Source organism: Larimichthys crocea, chromosome XII (assembly GCF_000972845.2).
Source record: "Larimichthys crocea isolate SSNF chromosome XII, L_crocea_2.0, whole genome shotgun sequence".
Classification (NCBI taxonomy): Eukaryota; Metazoa; Chordata; class Actinopteri; family Sciaenidae; genus Larimichthys; species Larimichthys crocea.
The window spans coordinates 1,019,733-1,042,897 of record NC_040022.1 but is presented as its reverse complement, the minus strand read 5'-3'; the positions used below and the strand labels follow the sequence as shown (position 1 = coordinate 1,042,897).

The following is a 23,165-nucleotide window of genomic DNA, read 5'->3' as shown; positions in this document are numbered from 1 at the left end:
CACGGAGGGTGTTTGGTCTGAGTCTTAGTGCCAATAATTGTTGTGTGTGGTGTGTTGTGTGTGTGCTGTGTGTGTGTGGTGTGTGTGTGTGTGTGTGGTGTGTGTGTGTTTGTTGTCCGCTGGGTAACCAAGTCTCTTATCTCCATATAAATGGCCTGAGGGAGAGGGATGGTTTCTATTAACTGTTGTGTTTGAATGTGTATGGTGTGCTATTCTGGGACTGAGCCCACCACCATCATACAACCCAATCATCCACAAAAACAAAATCATCACCACAGACTTCCAGTGTGTGTGTGTGTGGTTTGTGTGTTTGACTGGAAAGACATTTGCATGATGTTTTTTCATGATGGTGGTGGTAATGAAGCCTGGCGGGGGTCACGCTGAGTTTGGGGACTGTTTCGCCGAACACGGTTACCTGAGCATGGCGCGCATTTGCCTTTCTTTTTTCTTTTCTTTTTTAACACCCTAATACCACCCAGGCTTCACCTTGCTGGTTCGGATAAGAACTTCTCACGTCAGACAATGGTATACAGGAGGAAATTCCAGGCAAGAAACAGGTGATATGATGATGTTACCTGCCTCTTTCTTAACAATTTTTTCTGTACAGAACATTATAAGGTTGGGATATTTTCCTTGGTGTCAACAATTCCACGAAAAAAACAAAAACGGTAAAGAATTGTGAGACGGTTCCTCTTTGGAGTCTACAAATGGTACACAAGTTTGGTGTTAATCCACGGCTGAAAATAGTCCCAACAAATTGTAATGTGCCTGCTCTTTGAGTTTAGTTTTTCAATTATAATAATACACTGCTCGATGTTTTAGGAAACTGTGGAGAGCGACTACTATAAATTGATGAATTTACACTTGAGAAGAAGACTGTTCCGACTGTAGAAGCTTATTTTTATTTTTCAGTTTTCATGTCTCTCCGTTGTATATCTGTTCTCCATCTTCTTCCCTGCCTCTTGCTTTATTCACAGTTTGCCTCTCAGTCACTTAGATAAGGAGGGATTGTGTGCTTCTCCTTCTCCTCCATCTCTCTGCTTTCTGCATCTCAATCACGATATCTGCCCCCTCCTGAGATGAGAGAGTGAGAGTGTGTTGTGTGTTGTGTTTGACTGCTCTGACTCTTTCTAAATCTGGATGTGTGACCATAGAAAAAATATTAAAGTATATTTCATCTCATGTCTTATATGACATATGGATTTGTTTTTGTTCGCTATTCACGATTGTTCTTGGCGAAGGGTAGTAGTCATTTTATATCTTTTTGGTGTTAGAGTGAGTTGGAGATAAAGTGTCGAGCGGGATATAGATCCATTCAATTTGGCATATATTCAACACTGTTTTATGTTCTTGTTTGATCTCAATATTACTGTTGTGACACATTTACAGCTTGACAAATGCTGCTAATTAACATTCAATGGGATAACTTTGACATTTGGTTTACACTATTCTCTCTCTGGATGAGAAGATCGTACCACTTCTATTGTCAATTTAGTTAGTGAACCAAATGCATGACATAGCAGGACAGTGCAATTATGAGCAATGGCTGAACGGCTTCGTGGAGGCAATAATCCTTGAGTCAGGAAAAACAGGCGTATTCTCACATACAGATCAGAGGCAGAGACAGACGGGCAGACGCACAGTCTTCGATGGAAGACAGGTGCACTGATGCTGATGTTTGGCAGGTATGCAGAGACGAGAAGAGCCAGAATGAGGAAGGAAGACCAATACTCACAAGGACACGACAAGGTAAAAGCACCTGAGGCACGGCTGTTTAGCTATGACAACTTAATTTCTGCATGACAATATGAAGCCTACACGTCAGTGCCAATTAGCTTAGCTTAGCACAAGATGTGAACAGAGGGAAAAAAGCTAGCCTGGCTCTTCAATACATGGTGCCACTAAGTGGCAGACCATATGGCATGTGTCGCTGCTGAATGCTAGGGTAGCCACGCTGGCCTTGAATTTTTTAATACATTTCCAACAGCATCCAGCAAAGCATCCACACGCCATCGCATCATCCTCCTCCAGGCTTTATGTTGGGAACCACACATGCAGCTTAGCCATATGTTTACCTTTTACGGATTTCCACTGATCTACTGTCCATTCTTTGTGTTTCTGAAACAAGGCAGTTTGTCTTTTTCTGTTTGTCTCCCTCAGTAAAGGTTTCAATTTAGCAAATTTACCACGGAGGAGAGTTCTCCCTCTGAACAGTTGATGTTAAATGTGTTTCTGAGGCAATGCATTAAATAGCCAGGGTCCAACAATGTGTGGCTACCGTATCCTCAACAAATTATTGGTTTATTTCTCTAGAAATGTCAAAAAAAAATTGTAATACCCTAAAATATTTGGATATAAGCCGTCTAGGTTACAATAATAATTAGCAGGTGGTAAAGGTTAAGAGTCTGTTGTTGTTTGTTACCCTACCGTGCAATAAAGAGATATCGCTTTCCATTTCTCTTCCTTGTTCATAAGAAATCAAATTCGAGGGTGAGTCAGTCAGCATCACTTGTCTCTTTTGTTTATGAAAGTTTGATCACACCGTTAAAGCACACGTTTTTTTCTACTGTGATAATAAACTGTAAATCATCACATCTCAGCGTGAAGCTGATTTTCGTGCAGCTCACACCTCGCCTGGATAGTACATCTGATAAAAATGGTCCTGATTGTGTATTACCGTACACAACTCCCACAAACTGTGTCTGACATGGATTCAATCTGATATTTTCAAAGTCAATATGCTCTGAAAGAGGTTTCCATAAAGGCCTCTGTGCACCTCTTTCTGACTTTTTTTTTTAGCAGGAGGATCGAAGTCTCGAAGAAATACACTTAGTTAAACCAATGTTTAGCACACATTCTCCTCTTCCACTTTGATGATGGTAAGTTGTTAAATTCCTCCAGTCGGCATGCAGAGCAGGCCTTTACAGACCATCCATACTCTATACTTTTCCATTAGGAAAAGATAATTGAATCCTGTTGAACTGGGGAGAGAACAACCTTTTAATAATGAACACAAGCACTGATATGGAGATTCCCCGCCGCTCGAAAGCTGGTGTTTGTAAATTAAGACACGGAACAAACATTTAGAAAGTGAAAAATTCCTTGTTTTTCTGCAGAACACAAAGACCCGACTGGAGCTTTCTCATTGTTAGCATCTGTAAACACAAATAAAGCCAATTTCATCGATGTCATTGATGAGTTTATTTGTCCTCCCACATTCCCACTGTTCTTCAGGAAAAACTCAAGGCACCATCTTGTTACATTGTTGTCGTAATCTGCAGGTCATCTTACCTGTCTTCAGAGTAACATCGTTTGTCCTGGCGGCGTTTATTGTCTCGTCTCTCTGGGATAACACATGCTTGTCTGGTCCACAGGCGCTTGGACTTGTCTTCATGCAAATAAAAAGAAGCATTTGAATGTAAATGGGATTTGGTGTAACAAAGAATAAATGAATAACCTCACTGCTTTTGTCTTACAAGGTACAGCGCCCAAATGACGAATACAAATATCTCACATCTGACAGTTTGGCATTCAAATGTGGTCTCTTGGCTTATTACACAAAACATGAACATTTTGATGAATGAATCGCAGTCACTCCAGATTTCAGTAATCCGAGAAACAGGAAACAAGCCAGCTGTGGCACAGGAAAAGTAGAGTAGAGCGGGTCGTCCACTTATTAGATGATTGTGTGGTATTTCCCTGGCTCCTTAGTTGCCATGTTCAAGTGTCCTTGGGGCAATTACTGAACCCTAAATTGTCTCCGAAGGCTGCGCCATCGGCGTGTGAATGATTAGCTCCCAAATCTATGATGGCGGCTTCTTGCTGGCAGCCAATTTCACAGTGTATTAATGTGTGTGAACAGGTGAATGGTGACGTGTATGTACGAAAAGCACCTTGAGTTGGTCAGAGACGAGAAAGGTGCTGTAGGTCATTCACCATTTCAACCATATACTTAAAAAATAGGAAAAGGCAGCAAGGTTCAAACTCCCGACGTCCACGACCATCTCAAAACTTTGAGATGCCACCGTGAAGAAAACTATGTCTAGAAATGAGAAGCCAGGATAACCGATGCACCGGAGCGGTTTATTACTGAAAACTGTGGAAAACAACTTCTCCATCCGGTGAGGCCACCACACAAGTCATGGGTATAGTTGAAAGTTCAGTATTACCGTCTGCAAAATAGTAACCCTAGTGGCACAGAGCCAGACAGCTGCTGTGAACACTGGTGTTTTTTTCAAACCTTTTTTTCTTGGAGTTTGGGGAAGACAGTTTTTTTTTCCCCAATTTACATGTTTTATCTTAACTTGCCTCTTTTTTTACAGTAATGGCACCAGACTAGCTTGTGTTTTACGTGCCTGTACCTGAGCTGTGCTACCTCTCCTGTTCTGTGTTGCAGCTTGCCAATCTTGTCCTTCAGACCTTTAAGGCTGTACAGTTCCCAAATGTTAAGCTAAATGGACCCTTTCCTTCTTCCGTTTGGCTGTGCAAATGATGCGCTGCTGGTACCACTGGTTCGGTGAGAGAGGCTGAGGTTTGTGTAAGGATGTCGACTCGGTGATTGTCCAGCTCTAGCCCTTGCCCTGTGCTGTTGGGGGCTGCGAGAGACGGAGCCTTGTGGGCTGCGTAAGACTTCGGCCTGCTTCCGCCCGCTGAGGACCCGATGGCACCACTGGCCCGGGGAGGTGGCTGGGCGGCGGTTTGCGAGCAGATGAGGTGTTATCCGATAAACTCCTCTGGCTGCTTTGATTTCCGCCTGGTTTGATTTCGGGCTTCCCTATGGGATGAGTCCCCAAAGGCAGGCTGGCCGAGAGGGTCTCGCAGGAGATTTGGATGATCGGGAAGGAGAGGACCTCCTCTGTTTTGCTTGCTGTCCTCGTGGAGTTCCCGAGGAGTTGCAAACGCTAGAAGGAGCAGAGAGGTGAATGGGGATAAGAAAGAAATGTACATTATGGCTGTATTATGCAGTTACTGCAGTCTGTTAGTGTGCTGGCAACCTTTCTCAATGCAAGTTAAACATTTTAACATGCACCAAATGCAGAGCCCAGTGGCATAAAGCTGTGTGACAATGGAAAAGTATAAGAGTGCAACTCAGTGAGATCTGTTTTTGCCTTCACTTGTTATACATCAATATTACATGACGACCTCAGCTAAAACATGCCAATAACAACACCTCAATGTGGTTGAATAGACTATTTGTTGAGAAAAGACTCAATGGCGTGTGAGTTAAATTTACGCCAATAAATGTCAAACTATTAATTATTTACCGCTTCATTAATACTGCAGCGGGCGTGAGTGAATGCGCCGAGCTCTTCATTGAAGTGTGTCACTTACATTCACACACACGTCTCCTTGTTAATATGAACAAGTGTCGCGTGTTTCAACTTAGTGATGCTCTGCTGGTTGCATACCTAACAGACACACACACACCACACACACACTATACACACAGAACAGAAATGGTAAGCTTGCATAGCATTAAGCAGACATGAGCAACAGACAGGACAGGAGAGAGAGACCAATTTGGTTAGTGGGTTAATTCTAGATTGCTTGCAAAGAAAGCCATTGCAACATTGCATTATATATTTAACGTTCACAGCTCAACAAAGCTTCGACCAAAGCTCGTTTGAAATCATACGCACCCACGCTGACTTGTTTTAACTATTTGACAAACGTATTTCAATCAGCTGACTGCTGAAGCCCTCGGAGCTGACTGAGCACAAACACAGATTGGAAGCTAATGACTGTAACCCCTGTGAGACTTAGGACTTAAGTAGCTGAATATATTTTTATTTTGTGCCAACTTCTACTCTGACATCGCAATGACTAGTCTTTTCGTGAGTGGTAAATTAAACTAATCTGGGTTAACACCAAAGAGTCTCAGACACGTACTGAATATTTATTGGACTCTTGATGGACATGATTAACATATTTAAGGTAGCATTTGCTACACTTGAATATTTTATTAAAACCTTCAGCTAATTAGATTAACAGGCCCATTAAGGTTTGACAGTTGTTTGAGAAATCCACTTGGCAACTTGTTTAGCAACCAACCTGGACGATATGGGAAGCTAACTCACCTCTGCGTTCACGTACATGCAACCCGGTTGTTTATTTATTAACCCCTGGGTAGCGCCGGACTGGGTTCAGAACTTTGTGGAATACGGAGCTGACGGAGTGATGAAACGTGGCCGCTAACGCTGTGTTGCTTTGCGGATAAAGGTCACGTGTGTCGGTGTTCGTGACACTGTCGCTGCCTTCCGCGCGGTCCGGGTTCTTGGTCCGGCGGCCCCCTGACACGACCACTGGCCTCTTCCGGTGGTGATGCAACCGTGTGTTTCTTTTAACACCCCTACAACCTCTATCCCATTTCCCAATATCATCGGCCTCCACCTTTCACTCTCCCCTCCTGTTCAATCTCTTACCACTACTCCCCCCCTCCTCAACACCCACACCCCCTTCTGACTCCTTTCCTCCCTCCTAGAGTCACATGGCTCATTGACTCTTTACATCACCCCCTTCCCACTTCCCTATTCCCTCATTTTTTTCGCTCCGCTGCCGTTCCGCGGCTGATCCGCGTCCGGTGTGAGTTGACACCGGGCAAAGTACCGTTCCGCTTCCGTTCCGCTTCTGTTCCGCGTTCGGTGTGAGTCCCGTGTGAGTCTGAGTGGAAGTCTGGCATTATCATTTATGATGAGCTTGGAGGCCTCAGCTAAACGGAGGGTGTTGCGTTGAGTCCTATGTGCCAATATTTGTGTGTGTGTGTGTGTGTGTGTGTGTGTGTGTGTGTGTGTTTGTTTGTCCGCTGGGTAACCAAGTCTCTCATCTCCATATAAATGGCCTGAGGGAGAGGGGATGGTTTCTATTTAACTGTGTGTTTGAATGTGTATGGTGTGCTATTCTGGGACTGAGCCACCACTATCATACAACCCAATCATCCACAAAAACAAAATCATCACCACAAGACTTCCAGTGTGTGTGTGTGTGTGTGTGTTTGACTGGAAAAGACATTTGCATGATGTTTTTCAATGAGTGGTGAGGTAATGAAGCCTGGCGGTGGGTCACCGCTGAGTTTGGGTGACTGTTTCGCCGAACACGGTTACCTGAGCATGGCGCGCATTTGCCTTTTCTTTTCTTTTCTTTTTTTAAACACCTAAATACCACCCAGGCTTCACCTTGCTGGGAACTTTCTCACGTCGGACAAGGTAACAGGAAATTCCAGGCAAGAAAACAGGTGATATGATGGATGTTACATGCCTCTTTCTTAACAATTTTTCATTGTACAGAACATTATAAGGTTGGGGATATTTTCCTTGGTGTCAACAATTCCACGAAAAAAACAAAACCGGTAAAGAATTGTGAGAGGTTCCTTCTTTGGAGTCACAAATGAGTACACAAGTCTTGTGTGTATTAATCCACGGCTGAAAATAGTCCCCAACAAATGTAATGTGCCTACTCTTTGAGTTAAGTTTTCGATTCATAATACACTGCTCGGATGTTTTAGGAAACTGCTGGAGAGACGCACTAATAAATTGATGAATTTACACTCAGGAAGAAGACTGTCCGACTGTAGAAGCTTATTTTATTTTTCAGTTTTCATGTCTCTCCGTGTATATCTGTCTCTCCATCTTTCCCTGCCTCTTGCTTTATTCACAGTTTGCCTCTCAGTCACTTTAGATAAGGAGGGATTGTGTGCTTCTCCTTCTCCTCCATCTCTCTGCTTTCTGCATCTCAATCACTGATCTGCACCCTCCTTGAGAGAGAGAGAGAGTGTGTGTGTGTGTTTGACTGTCTGACTCTTTCTAAATCTGGATGTGTGACCCAGAAAAATATTCATAAAGTATATTTCATCTCACGTCTATATGACTATATGGATTTTGTTTTGTTTCGCTATTCACGACTTGTGTCTTACAGGGGGAGGGGGTAGATAAAAGATCAATTCTAATTTGACATATTCAAACACTGTTTTTAATGTTCTTGTTTGATATCAATATACTGGTTGTGACACATTTTACAGCTGACAAATGCTGCTAATTAACATTCAATGGGAAACTTTGACATTTTGGTTAATACACTATTCTCTCTCTTGGATGAGAAGATCGATACCACTCTCATTGTCACAATTTAGTTAAGCTGAACCCAAATGCAGACATAGCAGGACAGGCAATTATGAGCAATGGCTGACGGGCTCAGTGGATGGCAATAATCCTGAGTCAGGAAAACCAGGCGTAATTCTCACATACAGACAGACAGACAGACAGACGGGCAGACAGACAGTCTTCTGATGGAAGACAGGTGCACTGATTGCTGATGTTTGGCAGGTATGCAGAGAGAGAAGAGCCAGAATGAGGAAGGAAGACCAAATCCACACATAGACAGACAAGGTAAAAGCACCGAGGCACGGCTGTAGCTATGACAATTAATTTCTGCATGACATATATGAAGCCACACAGTCAGCCGCCAATTAGCTTAGCTTAGCACAAAGAGTGGAAACAGAGGGAAACAGCTAGCCTGGCTCTCTCAAATGATGGTGCCACTAAGTGCAGACCATATGGCATGTGTCGCTGCTGAATGCTAGGGTAGCCACGCTGGCCTTGAATTTTTTAATACATTTCCAACAGCATCATCAGCAAAGCATCCACACGCCATCGCACATCCTTCCTCCAGGCTTTATGTTGGGAACCACACATGCAGATGCCATATGTTTACCTTTGTACGGATTTCCACTGATCTACTGTCCATTCTTTGTGTTTCTTGAAACAAGCGTTTGTCTTTTTCTTGTTGGTCTCCCTCAGTAAAGGTTTCAATTTAGCAATTTTACCACGGAGGAGAGTCTCTCCTCTGAACAGTTGATGTTAAAATGTGTTTCTGAGGCAATGCATTAAATAGGCCAAAGCTGTCATCAAACAATGTGTGGCTACCGTATCCTCAACAAATTATTTGGTTTTATTTCTCTAGAAAATGTCAAAAAAAAATTGTAATACCCTTAAATATTTGGATATAAGCCGTCTAGGTTACAATAATAATTAGCAGTGTGTAAAGGTTAAGTGTTTGTTTGTTTGTTTACCCTACCGTGCAATAAAGAGATATCGCTTTCCATTTCTCTTCCTTGTTACATAAGAATGCAAATTCGAGGTGAGTCAGTCATGCATCACTTGTCTCTTTTGTTTATGAAAGTTGTGATTCACACGTTAAAGCTACACGTTTTTTTCTACTGTGATAATAAACTGTAAATCATCACATCTCAGCTGAAGCTGATTTTCGTGCAGCTCACACCTCGCCTGGATAGGTAACATCTGATAAAAAATGGTCCTGATTGTAGTATTTACCGTACACAACTCCCACAACTGTGTCTGACATGGATTCAATCTGATATTTTCAGAATGTCAATATGCTGCGAAAGATGATTTCCATAAAGGCCTCTGTGCACCTCTTTCTGACTTTTTTTTTAGCAGGAGCGAAGTCAGAAGAAATACACTTAGTTAAACCAAATGTTTAGCACACATTCTCCTCTTCCACTTTGATGATGTCAAGTTGTTAAATTCCTCCGTCGGCATGCAGAGCAGCCTTTCAGAGCCATCCATATTCTATACTTTTCCATTAGGAAAAGATAATAATTGAATCCTGGTTTGAACTGGGAGTAACACCTTTTAAACTCTCAAATAAATGAACACAAGCACTGATATGGAGATTCACCGCAGTCGAAAGCTGGTTTTGTAAATAAAGACACGGACAAACATTTAGAAAGTGAACAAATTCCTTGTTTGTCTGCAGAACACAAAGACCGACTGGAGCTTTTCTCATTTGTAGCATTGTAACACAACTAAAGCCAATTTCATCGATGTCATTGATGAGTTTATTTGTCCCCCACATTCCCACTGTTCCTTCAGGGAAAAACTCAAGGGCACCATCTTGTACATTGTTGTCGTAATCTGCAGGTCATCTGTACCTGTCTTCAGAGTAACATCGTTGTCCTGCGCGGCGTTTATTGTGCTCGTCTCTCTGGATAACACATGCTTTGTCTGGGCACAGGCGCTGTGACTTTGTCTTCCAGGCAAAAAAAAAAGAAGCATTTTGAATGTAAATGGGATTTGGTGTAAACAAAGAATAAATGAATAACCTCACTGCTTTAGTCTTACAAGGTACAGCGCACAATGGACGAATACAAAATAACTCACATCGACAGTTTCAGCATTCAAATGTGTCTCTTGGCTTATTACACAAACATGAACATTTTGATGAATGAATCGCAGTCACTCAAGATTTCAGTTAATCCGAGAAACAGAAACAAGCAGCTGTGGCACAGGAAGTAGAAGTAGAGCGGGTCGTCCACTTATTAGATGATTGGTGGTTATTTCCCTGGCTCCTTAAGTCTGCATGTTCAAGTGTCCTTGGGCAAGATACTGAACCCTAAATTGCTCCCGAAGGCTGCGCCATCGGCGTGTGAATGATTAGCTCCCAAACTGATGATGGCAGCTTCTTGCATGGCAGCCAACGTCATCAGTGTATGAATGTGTGTGAACAGGTGAATGGTGACGTGTATCGAAAAGCACCTTGAGTGGTCAGAAGACGAGAAAGGTGCTGTAGGTCATTCACCATTTAACAACAAATAAATAGATAAAAGGCAGCAATGGTTCAAACTCCAGACGTCCACGACCACTCTCAAAAGTTTGAGATGCAGCAACGTGAAGAAGAATCATGTCTAGAAATGAGAAGCCAGGAAAACTCGATGCACAGGAGCGGTTTATTACTGAAAACTGTGGAAAACAACTTCTCCATCAGGTGAGGCACCACCACAAGTCATGGGTCATAGTTGAAAGTTCAGATATTACCGTCTGCAAGAAGTAACCCTAGTGGCACAGAGCAAGACAGATGCTGTGAACACTGGTGTTTTTTCAAACCTTTTTTTCTTGGAGTTTGGGGAAGACAGTTTTTTATTCCCCATTTACATGTTTTATCGTAACTTGCCTCTTTTTTTTACAGTAATGGCACCAGACTAGCTCATGTTTTTACGTGCCTGTACCTGAGCTGGTGCTACCTCTCCTGTTCTGTGTTGGCAGCTTGCCAATCTTGTCCTTCAGACCTTTAAGGCTGTACAGTTTCCCAAATGTTAAGCTAAATGGACCCTTTCCTTCTTCCGTTTGGCTGTGCAACTGATGCGCTGGTACCACCTGGTTCGGTGAGAGAGGCTGAGGTTTTGTGTAAGGATGTCGACTCGGTGATTGTCCAGCTCTAGCCCTGCCCTGTGCTGTTGGGGGCTGTCGAGAGACGGAGCCTTGTGGGCTGCGTAAGACTTCGGCCTGCTTCCGCCCAGCTGCAGACCCGATGGCACCCACTGGCCCAGGTGGAGGTGGTCTGGGCGGTGGTTTGCGAGCAGATGAGGTGTTATCCGATAAACTACTCTGGGCCGCTTTGATTTCCGCCTGGTTTGATTGACGGCTTCCCATGGGATGAGTCCCCAAAGGCAGGCTGGCCGAGAGGGGTCGAGGAGATTTGGATGATCGGGAAGGAGAGGACGCTCCTCTGTTTTGCTGCTGTCCTCGTGGAGTTCCTGGAGGAGTTGGCAAACGCTAGAGAAGGAGCAGAGAGGTGAATGGGGATAGAAAGAAATGTACAATATATGGCTGTATAATGAGTTACTGCAGTCTGTTAGTGTGCTGGCAACCTTTCTACAATGCAGTGTAACATTTTAACATGCACAAATGCAGAGCCAAGTGGCATAAAAGCTTTGTTGCAAATGGAAAAGAAAGAGTGCAAATCAGTGAGATCTGTTTGACTGTCACTTGTTAATACATCAATATTACATGACAGACCTCAGCTAAAACATGCCAATAACACCTCAATGGTTGAATAGACTATTGTTGATGAAAAGACTCAATGGCGTGTGAGTTAAATTACGCCAATAAATGTCAAACTATTAATTATTTACCGCTTCATTAATACTGCAGCCGGAGTGAATGCGCAGAGCTCTTCATTGAAAGTGTGTCACTTACATTCACACACACGTCTCCTTGTTCAATAATGAACAAGTGTCGCGTGTTTCAACTTAGTGATGCTCTGCTGGTGCATACCTAACAGACACACACACACACACATACACAAGAACAGAAATGGTAAGCTTGCATAGCATTAAGCAGACATGAGCAACAGACAGACAGAGAGAGAGACAATTTGGTTAGTTGGTTAATTCTATGAGTGATTGGCAGAAAAGCACATTGCATATATATATTAAGTTCAAAGCTGCAAAAGCTTCGCAAAGCTGCGTTTGAAACATACGCACACGCTGACTTTGTTAAATATTTGACAACGTATTCAATCAGCTGACTGCTGAAGCCCGCTTTGGAGCTGACTGAGCACAAACAGATGGAAGCTAATGACTGTAACACCTCTGTGAGACTTTAGGGCTTAAGTAGCTGAATATTTTTATTTTTGTGCCAACTTTCTACTGACATCGCAATGACTTAGTCTTTTCGGAGTGGTAAAATAATCTGGGTTAACACCAAAGGCTAGCTCAGAAAGTACTGAATATTTATGGACTTGATGGACATGATTAAATATTAAGGATAGCATTTGCATACACTTAGAATTAATTTTATTAAAACATTAGCTAATTAGATTAAAGGCCCATTAAAGGTTTGACAGTTTGAGAAATCCACTTTGGCTAATTTAGTTTAGCACAAAGACTGGAGATATGTGAAGCTACTCACACCTCTGAAGCTCACTAATGAACACGGTTTGTTTATTAAAACCTGGGTAAGCACAGGACTGGGTTTAGCAACTTCTGTGGTAAAGAGATGAAGAGAGATGATGAAACTGGAAAGCTAAGCTCGTGTTGCTTTGAGGATTAAAAGGTCCAGTGTGTAGGATTTCGTGACACAATAATAGCAATCCAATTTCCAATATCCAATACTGTTCAATTTCTTACCAATACTCCACAACTCTCAATAACCACAAACAATTCTGACTCCCTTTTAAACATCCTCCCCGAGTCACACGGCTAATTGAATATTTACATAAATCCACATAAATTAACATATTTGCATAATTATGCTAAATCACGAGTGGCCTATAAGGTGGACCGGCCCTGCGCCCCTCGCCGGAAATACACACCTGAATCTTTCATGCAATCAGTCAATAAATGTCTTTTTCGCATATCATAAGCGTGCTTATTTCAACCCGTGACTGAATATGGGGGTAGCAGCGAGTCTGTCGTGTCATGTCTGACCCTGTCCTTTCAAACAGAGTTTGTCTGTTCTGAGCTACTGTACAAAAACGGTGGTTCAAAATGACGGACACCATGGAAGAGGACCCGCTCTCATTGTAGATATAAAGGGCTCAACAAAAACACAATGATTCTTATATTCAGGTCATTATACGCCGATGAAAACATACTGATGAATATTACTTTCAGTTCCTGCAAAGAAACACACTGGACCTTTAAACTCAAATTAATGTGTCATAATTACATCCATTGGTGTGATGGAGTCACAGGAAGTAACAACTGACAAAACAAAGTCTGAACTACTTAAATCAAATATTAGATGGATCTTTTCACCTTCAACAAGATCAAATGTTGTTTAGATTAAATAAAAAAAAAAGGTTTTGGTTATTATTATTATGAGTATTATTATTTGATTAACCTGCATAGCGGCTTAAAATGTTCTTTTAAATCTGCTGTCTTACAGTTCTTACCTTCTGTCTCTCAGTCTCTGTGGCTGACTGGGGTCTGCTTTTCCTCTCCACACCGCTGCTCACAGTCTTCTCTTTGTCTGGCCTCCCTCGCTCGGAAGAATCCTTCTTTGGTTTAAGGTCACCTGTGGACAATCGCTTTGGCTCCACTTCTTCGTTGTTTAATTCTCCTGGAGTCGCTCCTCCATCGACCAGTTTCTCTGCTGCTGATTGGTTTAGAACCCTCTTCCTCTTGGGGACTTGGGCTTGGGCCCCCTTGTTTTTTCCCACAGTCTGTGTCAAGTATTCACCTTGTTTAAAATTGTGTGGCGTCCTCTTAGCTTCCTCGCTGCTGCCTTGTCTCTGTAGCCCCTGGGAATTTCCCACTGTCCTCCTCTCTGCTGCGCTCAGTTTGCTCCCCCTTTCATCCCCTTTTCTCCCATTTTCTTCATCTGCAGTTTCCTCGACTATTTTCACTTCCTCAAGTAAAGAAGACAAAGAGGAGTCACTAGCAGGCCTAGACAAACTCAGCGTTTCACTGCTCGAGGTATTCATGTCCATGGTGCCTAATCCATACGCACGAGTGTTATCGTTTATCAATGCAGGACTGGTGGCAACGGTTGTAGTAATAGGCGTATCTGTGTGTGTGGCGCTGACATGATCCTCTGTCGTCGCGTGGTTGCTGTAAGCCACTTGGTCAATAACAGGCTCCTGGAAAGGAGAGTCGGCACATTCGTAATACTCATCTGAGGTTGTGGAGAGGGCGGAGTCCGTCCTTGGTGACACATACCCGTCACTCATGTCGGACGTAGGCGTTCGAATGTCTGGGGTGTATGACCGTTGATCTGGGGTGAATCCATCCGGAGTTGGAGTGCGCACGAGGGCCGAGAGTGACCGCAATTCCCTCTCAGGCGTCGGCAAACGCAAGTCTGGCGCGTGCGTATCGGAGAGGTGTAAGCGCAGGGATTTTTCAGGTGTGTGTGTGCCTCCTCGTGTGTGAGGGGTTAGTTCCTGAACGGTGATGCTGTTGGAATTATTTTTCGCAGTATTTGACACACTCTGTGCCGGTGGTGTGCCATGTGCGTCTGTAGCAGATGTGCGTGTGCTATCACCAGTGGTGTCTTTTGTGGAAACAGGAGTGTGTGTTGGAGATTTTACAGAGTCAACAGCGTCTAATATACCTAAATCCTGTGGAGTCACTGCAGAATATGATATTCCCTGAAGTTCATGTGCACTTGCCTGGTATGTTTTTTTCCGTGGTTCCACTTCAGCAGAGTCACGGCCTGTCAGGGCTCTTTCTGGAGCCTCGGTCGCTGCCTCTGCTGTGGGTCCACAGTCTTTCTGTGAGGTTAATTTGCAGTCTGTTGATGTCAAAGTCTTGGACTCAACATCTTTTGGAATTATTTCGTGAATATTCATGCTCTCGGCCTTTGGTGCATCAGTAATCAAAACATTTGGCTGGCTTTCGAACTTGGTTCCAGCCACCAATTGCATTTCTGCTCTGTCATCATGTAGTCCAACTGCTTCGTCATTCTTTGTCTCTTGGGAAGTGCTGATATTTCCCATATTCTTGGCATCTTGTCGTGCTCCTGCTCTGCTTCCACTGCTGTTCTGCACTTTTGGCACAGTCTCGGGTTCTTTTTCTGGCGATTTCTCCACCACGGTTGCTACAGCGGGCTCATTGCTGACCACCGGCGGCCCTGTGCTGGTTTCACGCCTCCTGATGACATTGAACTCCGGCAGCTTCTTGTCACTGCTTGTGACGTCATCTTTGACAACCACTTCTTGGAAAGTCCTGATATTTCCTGTATTCTTGGCATCTTGCCGTGTTCTGCTTCCACTGTTGTTCCGCACTTTTGGCACAGTCTCGGGTTCTTTTTCTGGCGATTTCTCCACCACAGTTGCTACAGCGGGCTCATTGCTGACCACCGGCGGCCCTGTGCTGGTCTCACGCCTCCTGATGACGCTGAACTCCGGCAGCCTCTGGTTGCTGCTTGTGACTCCATCTTTGACAACCAGCTGGAGGGTGCGAGGTTTAGGGATGGGAGGAGTTGAGGTCAAAGATGAGGAAGAAGGGAGGGGAGGATTGACGTTTGTAGAAGAAATGGTAACAGGAGAACTGATGGCGATGTTGTCATTTTTAGAAAGGGAGGTTGAATTGACAGGCTGAGAGCACGTGGCAGAGGTAGAGGAGGGGGATACGTAGCTGTTGGTGACGGGAGTTTGGACTTTAGGGGTAATTTCAGAGGGGTTTGGTGGCTGCGTGTGAACAGCCTTTGTGTGTGAATCTGTATGTGTCTGTGTGTGTTGTCCTGTGGTATCACCCATTTGTGAAGGTTGTGCTGTGCTGTTCGACTCCAGGGTGTGTGTCTTGCGCACAACAACGCTCGGTTTGTTTAAGATAGTTTCTTTAGTCTTTGATCCAGGGAGAGAATCTGATTTAGGATTGTCTGTGGGGACATCCTGTGTGTGGTGTGAAGGCCTCCCTGTGCTAGGAGGCGATGCTTTGCTGCTGTTTTGGGGAGGTGCATGTGCTTTGAGGTGAGGTGTGGTGTTGTGACCTACATTTGGGTTGGTAGCTGTGTTTGAATGTAGTTTATTATCTCTGCTGAGACTCTTTGCAGATTCACAAGTTGTTCCAGATGCAGGCGAGTTGTGTTCAGGTACCTTTGCTTTATTTGTGGCGTCACCAGGCTGTGCAATGAGTTGTGTGGGCTGAGCTCTGTTCACCACAGACTCTTTAGCCTTGGTTTTATCTTGTGCTGACTGGAGCTTATTTATCTCCTCATATTTAGCAGTTTGCTGCCTGGGTGTGGCCACCTCTGGCAGGGTTTTCTCTGGCATGCTGAATGGACTGCTAAACCTGATCGCTTGGCTTATTCCGAACATCTCAGATCGCTGTAGATGGACTGGAGTTGGTTTGCTGGAATCACGAATGTTAATGAACCCAATTACGTCACTAGGGGGATCAGGCTCTGGCCAGGTGGGCAGGTATGACATCAGGCATGCTTTCTCGAGATTGAGGAGTCCAGGATGGATGGGGGGAGCCTCCTGTGTGTTGTCTTTAGAAGCCCTCTTCCGCCTCTTCTTTTTGCTACCTGGGACATCCGGGTTCTCTTCACTTTGAGTCTTTTCTGAGCTGTTCTGGTCAGCAGATGGAGCTGGGCTGGGGTTGCCTAAAGCCAGGGCATATTTAGGGTTGTACAGTTTCCTGGCAAGAGCAGCAGAAGGAGGGGCTACTGCGGCTACCTGTCGGATGGGCTCCGGTTCAGGTTCAGGTTCCGTGGCGACCTGACGGAGTTCGACCGAGCTAGAGGTCGCGTAGAGGGTTCGAAACAGCCTGTCGAAGGCTTCCACTGCCTGGCCTGTAACCACCGTGATGAGATTCTTCTCCAGCCGAGATGACATCCAAGTGAAACTACAGAACGCACACCACATGCTAAGTTAGACCACTTTAAAGTAAAGCAAGACATTAATAAACAAACATCTATGTTGACAACAGGAGCAAGACTGTCACACACACACACACACACACAAAGTGCACTGACCTGTACGACCCAGAAACAGCTTTGTCTCCATCGATGAACATGAATCTGTGCCCCACTCGCCCTGTGACCTTGGTGGACGACCGAGTGTGGAACTCTACTCCGTCTGTGCAGCGTACGCGAAGGTGCTGTAAAACACAGAGTATAAATGTCACACCTTCTCCAGATTCAGAGCTAACTTTTTAATCCGTGACCTCATAAAAAGGTTGTAAAATAGTGACAAAGACTCGTGCTTGTACTTTCATTCTCCACCTTGAGACTGGATAACAAGAAACTTACAGTCACAACAAATATAGCATATGAAAAGGTATTTTTATGATTTTATGAGGCGGCCTTATCTCATCCCTTTTGAATATTTATTGGCTGATTGATGATAAAAGTTTGTGTAAATAAAAAAACAAAACAAAAGCAAAGTATAACAAGATTAACATCTGTAAAGCACGTCAGGCAGACAGATACCATTTGCCTTATGTCAAATTTCCAAAACTGATGTTTCCAGAGCGCACGTCCAACAACATAAATCAGAGGTTTAAACAAACTGTAGTCCTTCCATGTAACCCACAGCTGTTTATTAGACATACGAGTACTTTTTAAATAAAATCCCGACAGCCATACAGAGATAGTAGGTGCAGTCATGTGCCCTGAATTTAAGCAAATTGCTTGACTCTTTCAGGCTGCAGAGCATTTACACATAACACATCCAATGTTAGTAGTAAATCTTGCACAAGCAACACGTTAATTGTGATGGATTCTGATATAATCTCTGTCTTGTCTTTACTTGATCTTGAGTGCTGCAAAGAATCTCATCATTCTCATAGATTATCTTGACCAAGAACTTTGTTGGAACACGTCTGTTTTGCTCATGTAAATACTGCTGATTCAGGCATCAGGGAAATTAAAATCTGGCGTCCCCCATGGGTCCATTCTCAGTCCACTTCAGATGTTTTGTAATACAAATAAAACTCCAGTTGACTGATAGCAACACATTCCCATAGTTGTAAACACAGCCACTAGACCTACATATGTGACTGTATAGCTGTAGTGATATTAAATGAGTAGCAGTGTCAGATAAGAGATTTAAGGTCTTCCTCCCTTCCTTTACTTTTATAGGACAGCCGTGTTTCCCAATATCTAGTCAATCCTAAAAATATAAATACTGCATTGCAATTTCATGCCATAGAGATATGTAGCCCGTTTTTGATCTATCTACTGCAGCTCACTGTATCCCATAATCCATGTCCACAGTTGTTTACTGGCATATTCAGGTTTACAAGGTGGCTTATGTTGTTTATCAGTCAATGGTACATACAGCAGCCTCACAAGGTGTAAATAATAGGCCTTAAAGTATGAGGTTCATTTTGTCCATTAATAAAAATTCAAAGAATATGAAAGATTGCAAACCATCCAACATAAAATGCCAAAAAAATAATTACTATTGACCTGGTACAGTGTTTGGTAGTTGGCCAGTGCTTTCTAAGCTGTTTGAGGGCCCATTCTTGGTGATAAACACACCATTGCTTTGGTTGTAAGTTTAGAATTAGACTCTTGGGTCCTCTAAAAGACTCTATGGCTGTCAGTGTGGCCAGGTCATGAACAGGGATGCAGCCAAAAAATGATATAACCAGTTGTCTTGATGCAGCAGATTGGCACGTCTCACAGTAGGAAGACTTGTTTCCCTCCCTCCTTCGGTTCCACCCTTAACTTTCTCTTTCCCTCAGTACATTCCTTTGGTGAACTGATTAGATAAAATGAGAAAAGGGTATTTCTGTGTGAATGCGTTCAACTCCAAACTGTGGATGACATGTCCAAGACAGAATTCTGAAGTGAAAAGACCACCAAACGAGCTGGAATCACAAAGCATACTGTAGATACATATCAGAAAATCTGGAAACAGCAAGGTATAAATGAGACACTGTGGATTTGCACTATTTGTTTTACAAATACTCTACATCTGACAGGATACAGGGTCACTGTTATGGATTCGTCACTTGTACAGAAAACCCTTCAGATGACAGATGATTAATAATCTGGCATCTCAGTACTTATCTGCTACTCCTCCCTTCCTGTCTATCCACTCCTTCACCTACCAGCAACTCCCTTTTTGTCATTTACAGTTCGCAATAAATATTTCAACGGTCACACCTGTCTTCTACGGTTTGTGCATTCGTGTATCATCCTGCCAATTGTGACACAGGCTGTTTTTCTATTATCAAATATTTTATTATTTTAAATGTTGGGCAACTATAGGCCAAGTGTGGACTGTGCAGCTGTATTATTGTAGGCAGGTTTGCACTTTATACTTTCAAATTTGTTGATCAAGACATGCCTGAGAATGTACGGTAAAAACAACAAAATGGCAGGCAGTTACCATGAGAAGAACACACTTCTGTCACGTAATTCATCACGTGTAACTGTCATATTTTTATGTTTATAAACCACAAACTGCCACATGGGACATGCTCTGCTGTTAATCCAGATACAGATGGTGCTGGAAGTTTGTCAAGCTGTTACTGCCTCTGTGTTTCACTCCAATTCCTTCAAGACAACTGGCAGACAAAGGGTTTGTTCACGCATAGCAGTATGATTTGTGTGTCTCAACAGGTCTCCTAAATACAGTATCCCACATCTTCAGCGCCTCACATGTCACTTTGGAGATTATTAGTTAAGCACATTGGGAGCCTTTGCGGAAATTACCCAACACTGCTCCTACTGCATGTTGGATTTTCTGAGATACTTGTGTTAGCTGACTTGAGTCAACACAATTATGATTTGGTGGCTTGGCAACTTCATTAAAAGATTAATGTCTCAAGAATCCTTACTAATTCCCTGACAATACAGCTCCCTGTAAGTCACTTTTGCATGTTCGAACATGTTCAAAATGTGTTTTAGAACATTTTCGGTGATAAACAGTCAGCTGTGGAATGAAACACCAGCTATCTGTTCATGATCCAGAGCCAGCTGGAAAGGCTTCCTAGTTTTTGTGAGAGAGGGAAAAAAAAAAGAGAAAGGGAGAGGTGACATGTGTCTTCACTTATCCGTGCAGAATGAAAATCCCTTGACTTGAATTGCTTGTCTTTCTTTCAAACGGTAATTTGTACTTATTGTGTTAATTTCAATCTGACACAAGAGGCGATCATTTCCACGTTTCTCAACATTTGGAAACTCCCCTGTGATCCGAAATACATTTCATCCACACACGACTGATAATTAACTTAAATTTTCTGTCAGCTAACTATTCTGAATATCATGGACTATGAACAACATTTTTTATGAGTCTATAAACAATGATATTGGTTGTCCAACACTGTCATATAAAGCAGTGGTTCCAAACCTTTCTTTTCTATCACTGACCCAACAAGTTTCCTGACCAACTGACATATATTTCCTGTTAATTTTAGAAACTTTTGATAGAGTTCTCCATCAGTTTTATGTATTTTTTAAAATTTTAAAACAGTCATACATAAATAATAAGACTTCTTGGGGGAAATTCAATGTTTTTGTCTCCCTGACACTCCCTTCCTGCTAATGCAGGACAAAGGCCTTTAAGCAGGGAGTGAAGGCTCTCTGCACATGACTGTGTACAGATCTACACATCTACACATACATGAAAATGCTGAGATAGAGGCCTACTGGATTTTTCTTTTAAAAAGTTGCCATATAGTCTAAAGCAATATATCTGATGGACTACTGGCCACGAGTTTTGGATATTCTCCCATGTTTTTTCGCTTGTGCAGAGCTTACTCGGCTCACCTTGAGGTGTCCGGCATGCATGTTGGCCCTCTGACACATGGACAGGAAATGAGGTAGTGTTGTACGTTCCAACAGGATGTAGACGGAGACCCTCCTCTTGAAACCAGCATCTAGCAAATCTCTAAAGATGTCGACATCGGTGAAGACATCCATCACCACTGCGATAACCTGAAGACAAACAGACACAAACTTCATGACATCCAGGTAAAAACTTGTGCATGTATGCATAGTTTAATTGCAGACAAGTAAACAGATACAAACTGTGAAGTTACAGTGTTTACTTGCAGGTATTTCACAGTGTTTACTCAGTTTCTGACAAAATAAGATGCGAGTTGTTCCACAGGTTTGAGTAAAATATGATCACATACAGTGTGTTCTCTCTTACACAACACATTTACTGTATGTCAAAAGCTCTTCAGGAATATGCCCATAGGATATTTCAGTCGTATAACACATGCCATAAACTTGTTCCTTCATGACACATGACTCAGCATGCCAAACAGATGCTCATACAGTCTGTAATGAACACGAACATGCAAATACCCTAACATTACATGGTTCAGTTACAATTCTCCTGATAAAGTCGCTTAATCAATTTGCACTTTACTCTTGATTGTCTCTTTCGGTCTGCAGCCTGTACTCTGACCTCTTACTGACAGAGTCATGGTGACGTTATGTCAACATTACACTCACATTTTAGGATGAATCCATGAAGTTCTGCAGCTTTTAGGCTATTTAATAAAGACTTTAGAGTGGAATTAATGTTGAATAAGTGTTTAAAATGTATATGTTTAGTTTAATTTAATCATAAAGTCAGCATTATTGGATATTTCCTACATTGACACCCAAGTGTAAAGTTTAGTCCAAAGGTGGGTCAGCATACTCTACCTTCTGCGCCTGCGCAATCATTTTCCTGACTATCTCTTTGATGTGCGCCTGACCATCCAGCGGCGGCTGCGTGTGCACGGTAGTGCGCGTCACCCCGCGGTAAGCATCGCTATCCGGCCAACCCAGGTCTATTTGTGGGATGGAGGTGTCCGACAACTCGGGCCAGTAGTGCATTGAAAGCGGCGGCTCGTCGTCCTCGGCACTATCCGAAAAGAGCTCCGAGCCCGGGTCATAGGGCTCCACCGCCCCGGCGAGAGCTTCCACCTCCGGGTCTGAGAGGAACAGCCGCAGGCCGCGAGCCTCCAGGTATTTCAAAAACGCCTCGCGACCATCCTGGAGGAGAGCCTCCAGCGCGAGCCGCTGGTCTTCGCAGTACAGGAACTCCGGTTTGGACTCGTGCACACGCGGGTTCACGTGGTTATCGTCCAGGCACTGTAACTGGGACAGAGCCATGTCTGCAGCTCACAGTACTTCACAGTAAACAACAAAAAAAAAACGGAACACGTCCTAAACTCCCCCAGACTCCCGCCGGTCAGTTCCTCCTCTGTGCGCTTTAGTTCCAGCCTCGTTGCGCATAAGTTCATGCGGTGTTCCTCTTTGCTCAGCCTTGTGATTCCTCTGGGCGGCCATGGTGCTCTGAACACACAGTCATCGTTGTTCCCGTTACCAAATGACGGGTTTTAACCGAGAGTGAAGGAGTGAGTGACATCCCGCTCAAAGCACCGCCCGACAGGTGTGACCCAGACAGGCACACCCACACGCAGCACCGCCCGACAGGTGTGACCCAGACAGGCACACCCACACGCAGAAACATGCACACCTTTATCACGTGACTTTGAGTTTGACACAACCCCATGAAAACCATGAGGTACAAAACATCACCTGAAAGCCAAGTTCTTTATATATATATATATATATATATATATATATATATATATATATATATATATATATATATAGATTATATATATATATCTGTGGTGTGCTTGTTTTACCTGTTGAGTCCTGCTTATTTATGCTCCTGCCAGAATGAGATCAAAATGAAGAGCACATAATTATTTTTAAAGAAAGCTCAAAACGAGATAGATTAAAGTGGGATTAAGAGATTTAGAGTTTTCAATCTAAAACTACATGCTCACCTAAGCAGGGCCTACCTGACCTTTGAACTCCTGAGTTTCAGTTTGATGTTCAATAACACAAAGGCGGTAATAACAGTTCCATTTTACGCAACATCTCCACGATAAAAGAAAGCGAAACAAGTCTCCGCAAGGAGCGCAGCCCAATCAAACACACAGCCCCGAGGTTCTAAAACATTAT

General features: G+C 43.3%; 1 protein-coding gene across 3 annotated transcripts; it reads right to left on the bottom strand.

Annotated features, from left to right (window-relative positions):
- Positions 1-10,723: 10,723 nt before the first annotated feature.
- LOC104925614 (mucin-5AC) lies at positions 10,724-22,561 on the bottom strand. Of its 3 annotated transcripts, none has more exons than XM_027285417.1 (6): positions 21,849-22,561; positions 20,961-21,128; positions 17,214-17,338; positions 13,690-17,083; positions 11,991-12,068; positions 11,434-11,567 (listed from the first exon to the last, which is right to left on the bottom strand). In XM_027285417.1, exons 1-5 carry the CDS (start codon positions 22,299-22,301, stop codon positions 12,039-12,041), a joined length of 4,170 nt encoding a protein of 1,389 aa, XP_027141218.1. In that variant the 5' UTR covers positions 22,302-22,561; the 3' UTR covers positions 11,434-11,567; positions 11,991-12,038. The 3 variants fall into 3 exon arrangements, 2 of the variants coding, with proteins under 2 accessions (XP_027141217.1, XP_027141218.1); XR_003463341.1 differs by having other exon boundaries at positions 11,472-11,567; positions 11,927-12,068; XM_027285416.1 differs by lacking the exon at positions 11,991-12,068 and having other exon boundaries at positions 10,724-11,567; positions 21,849-22,559.
- Between the last annotated feature and the right edge of the window lie 604 nt (positions 22,562-23,165).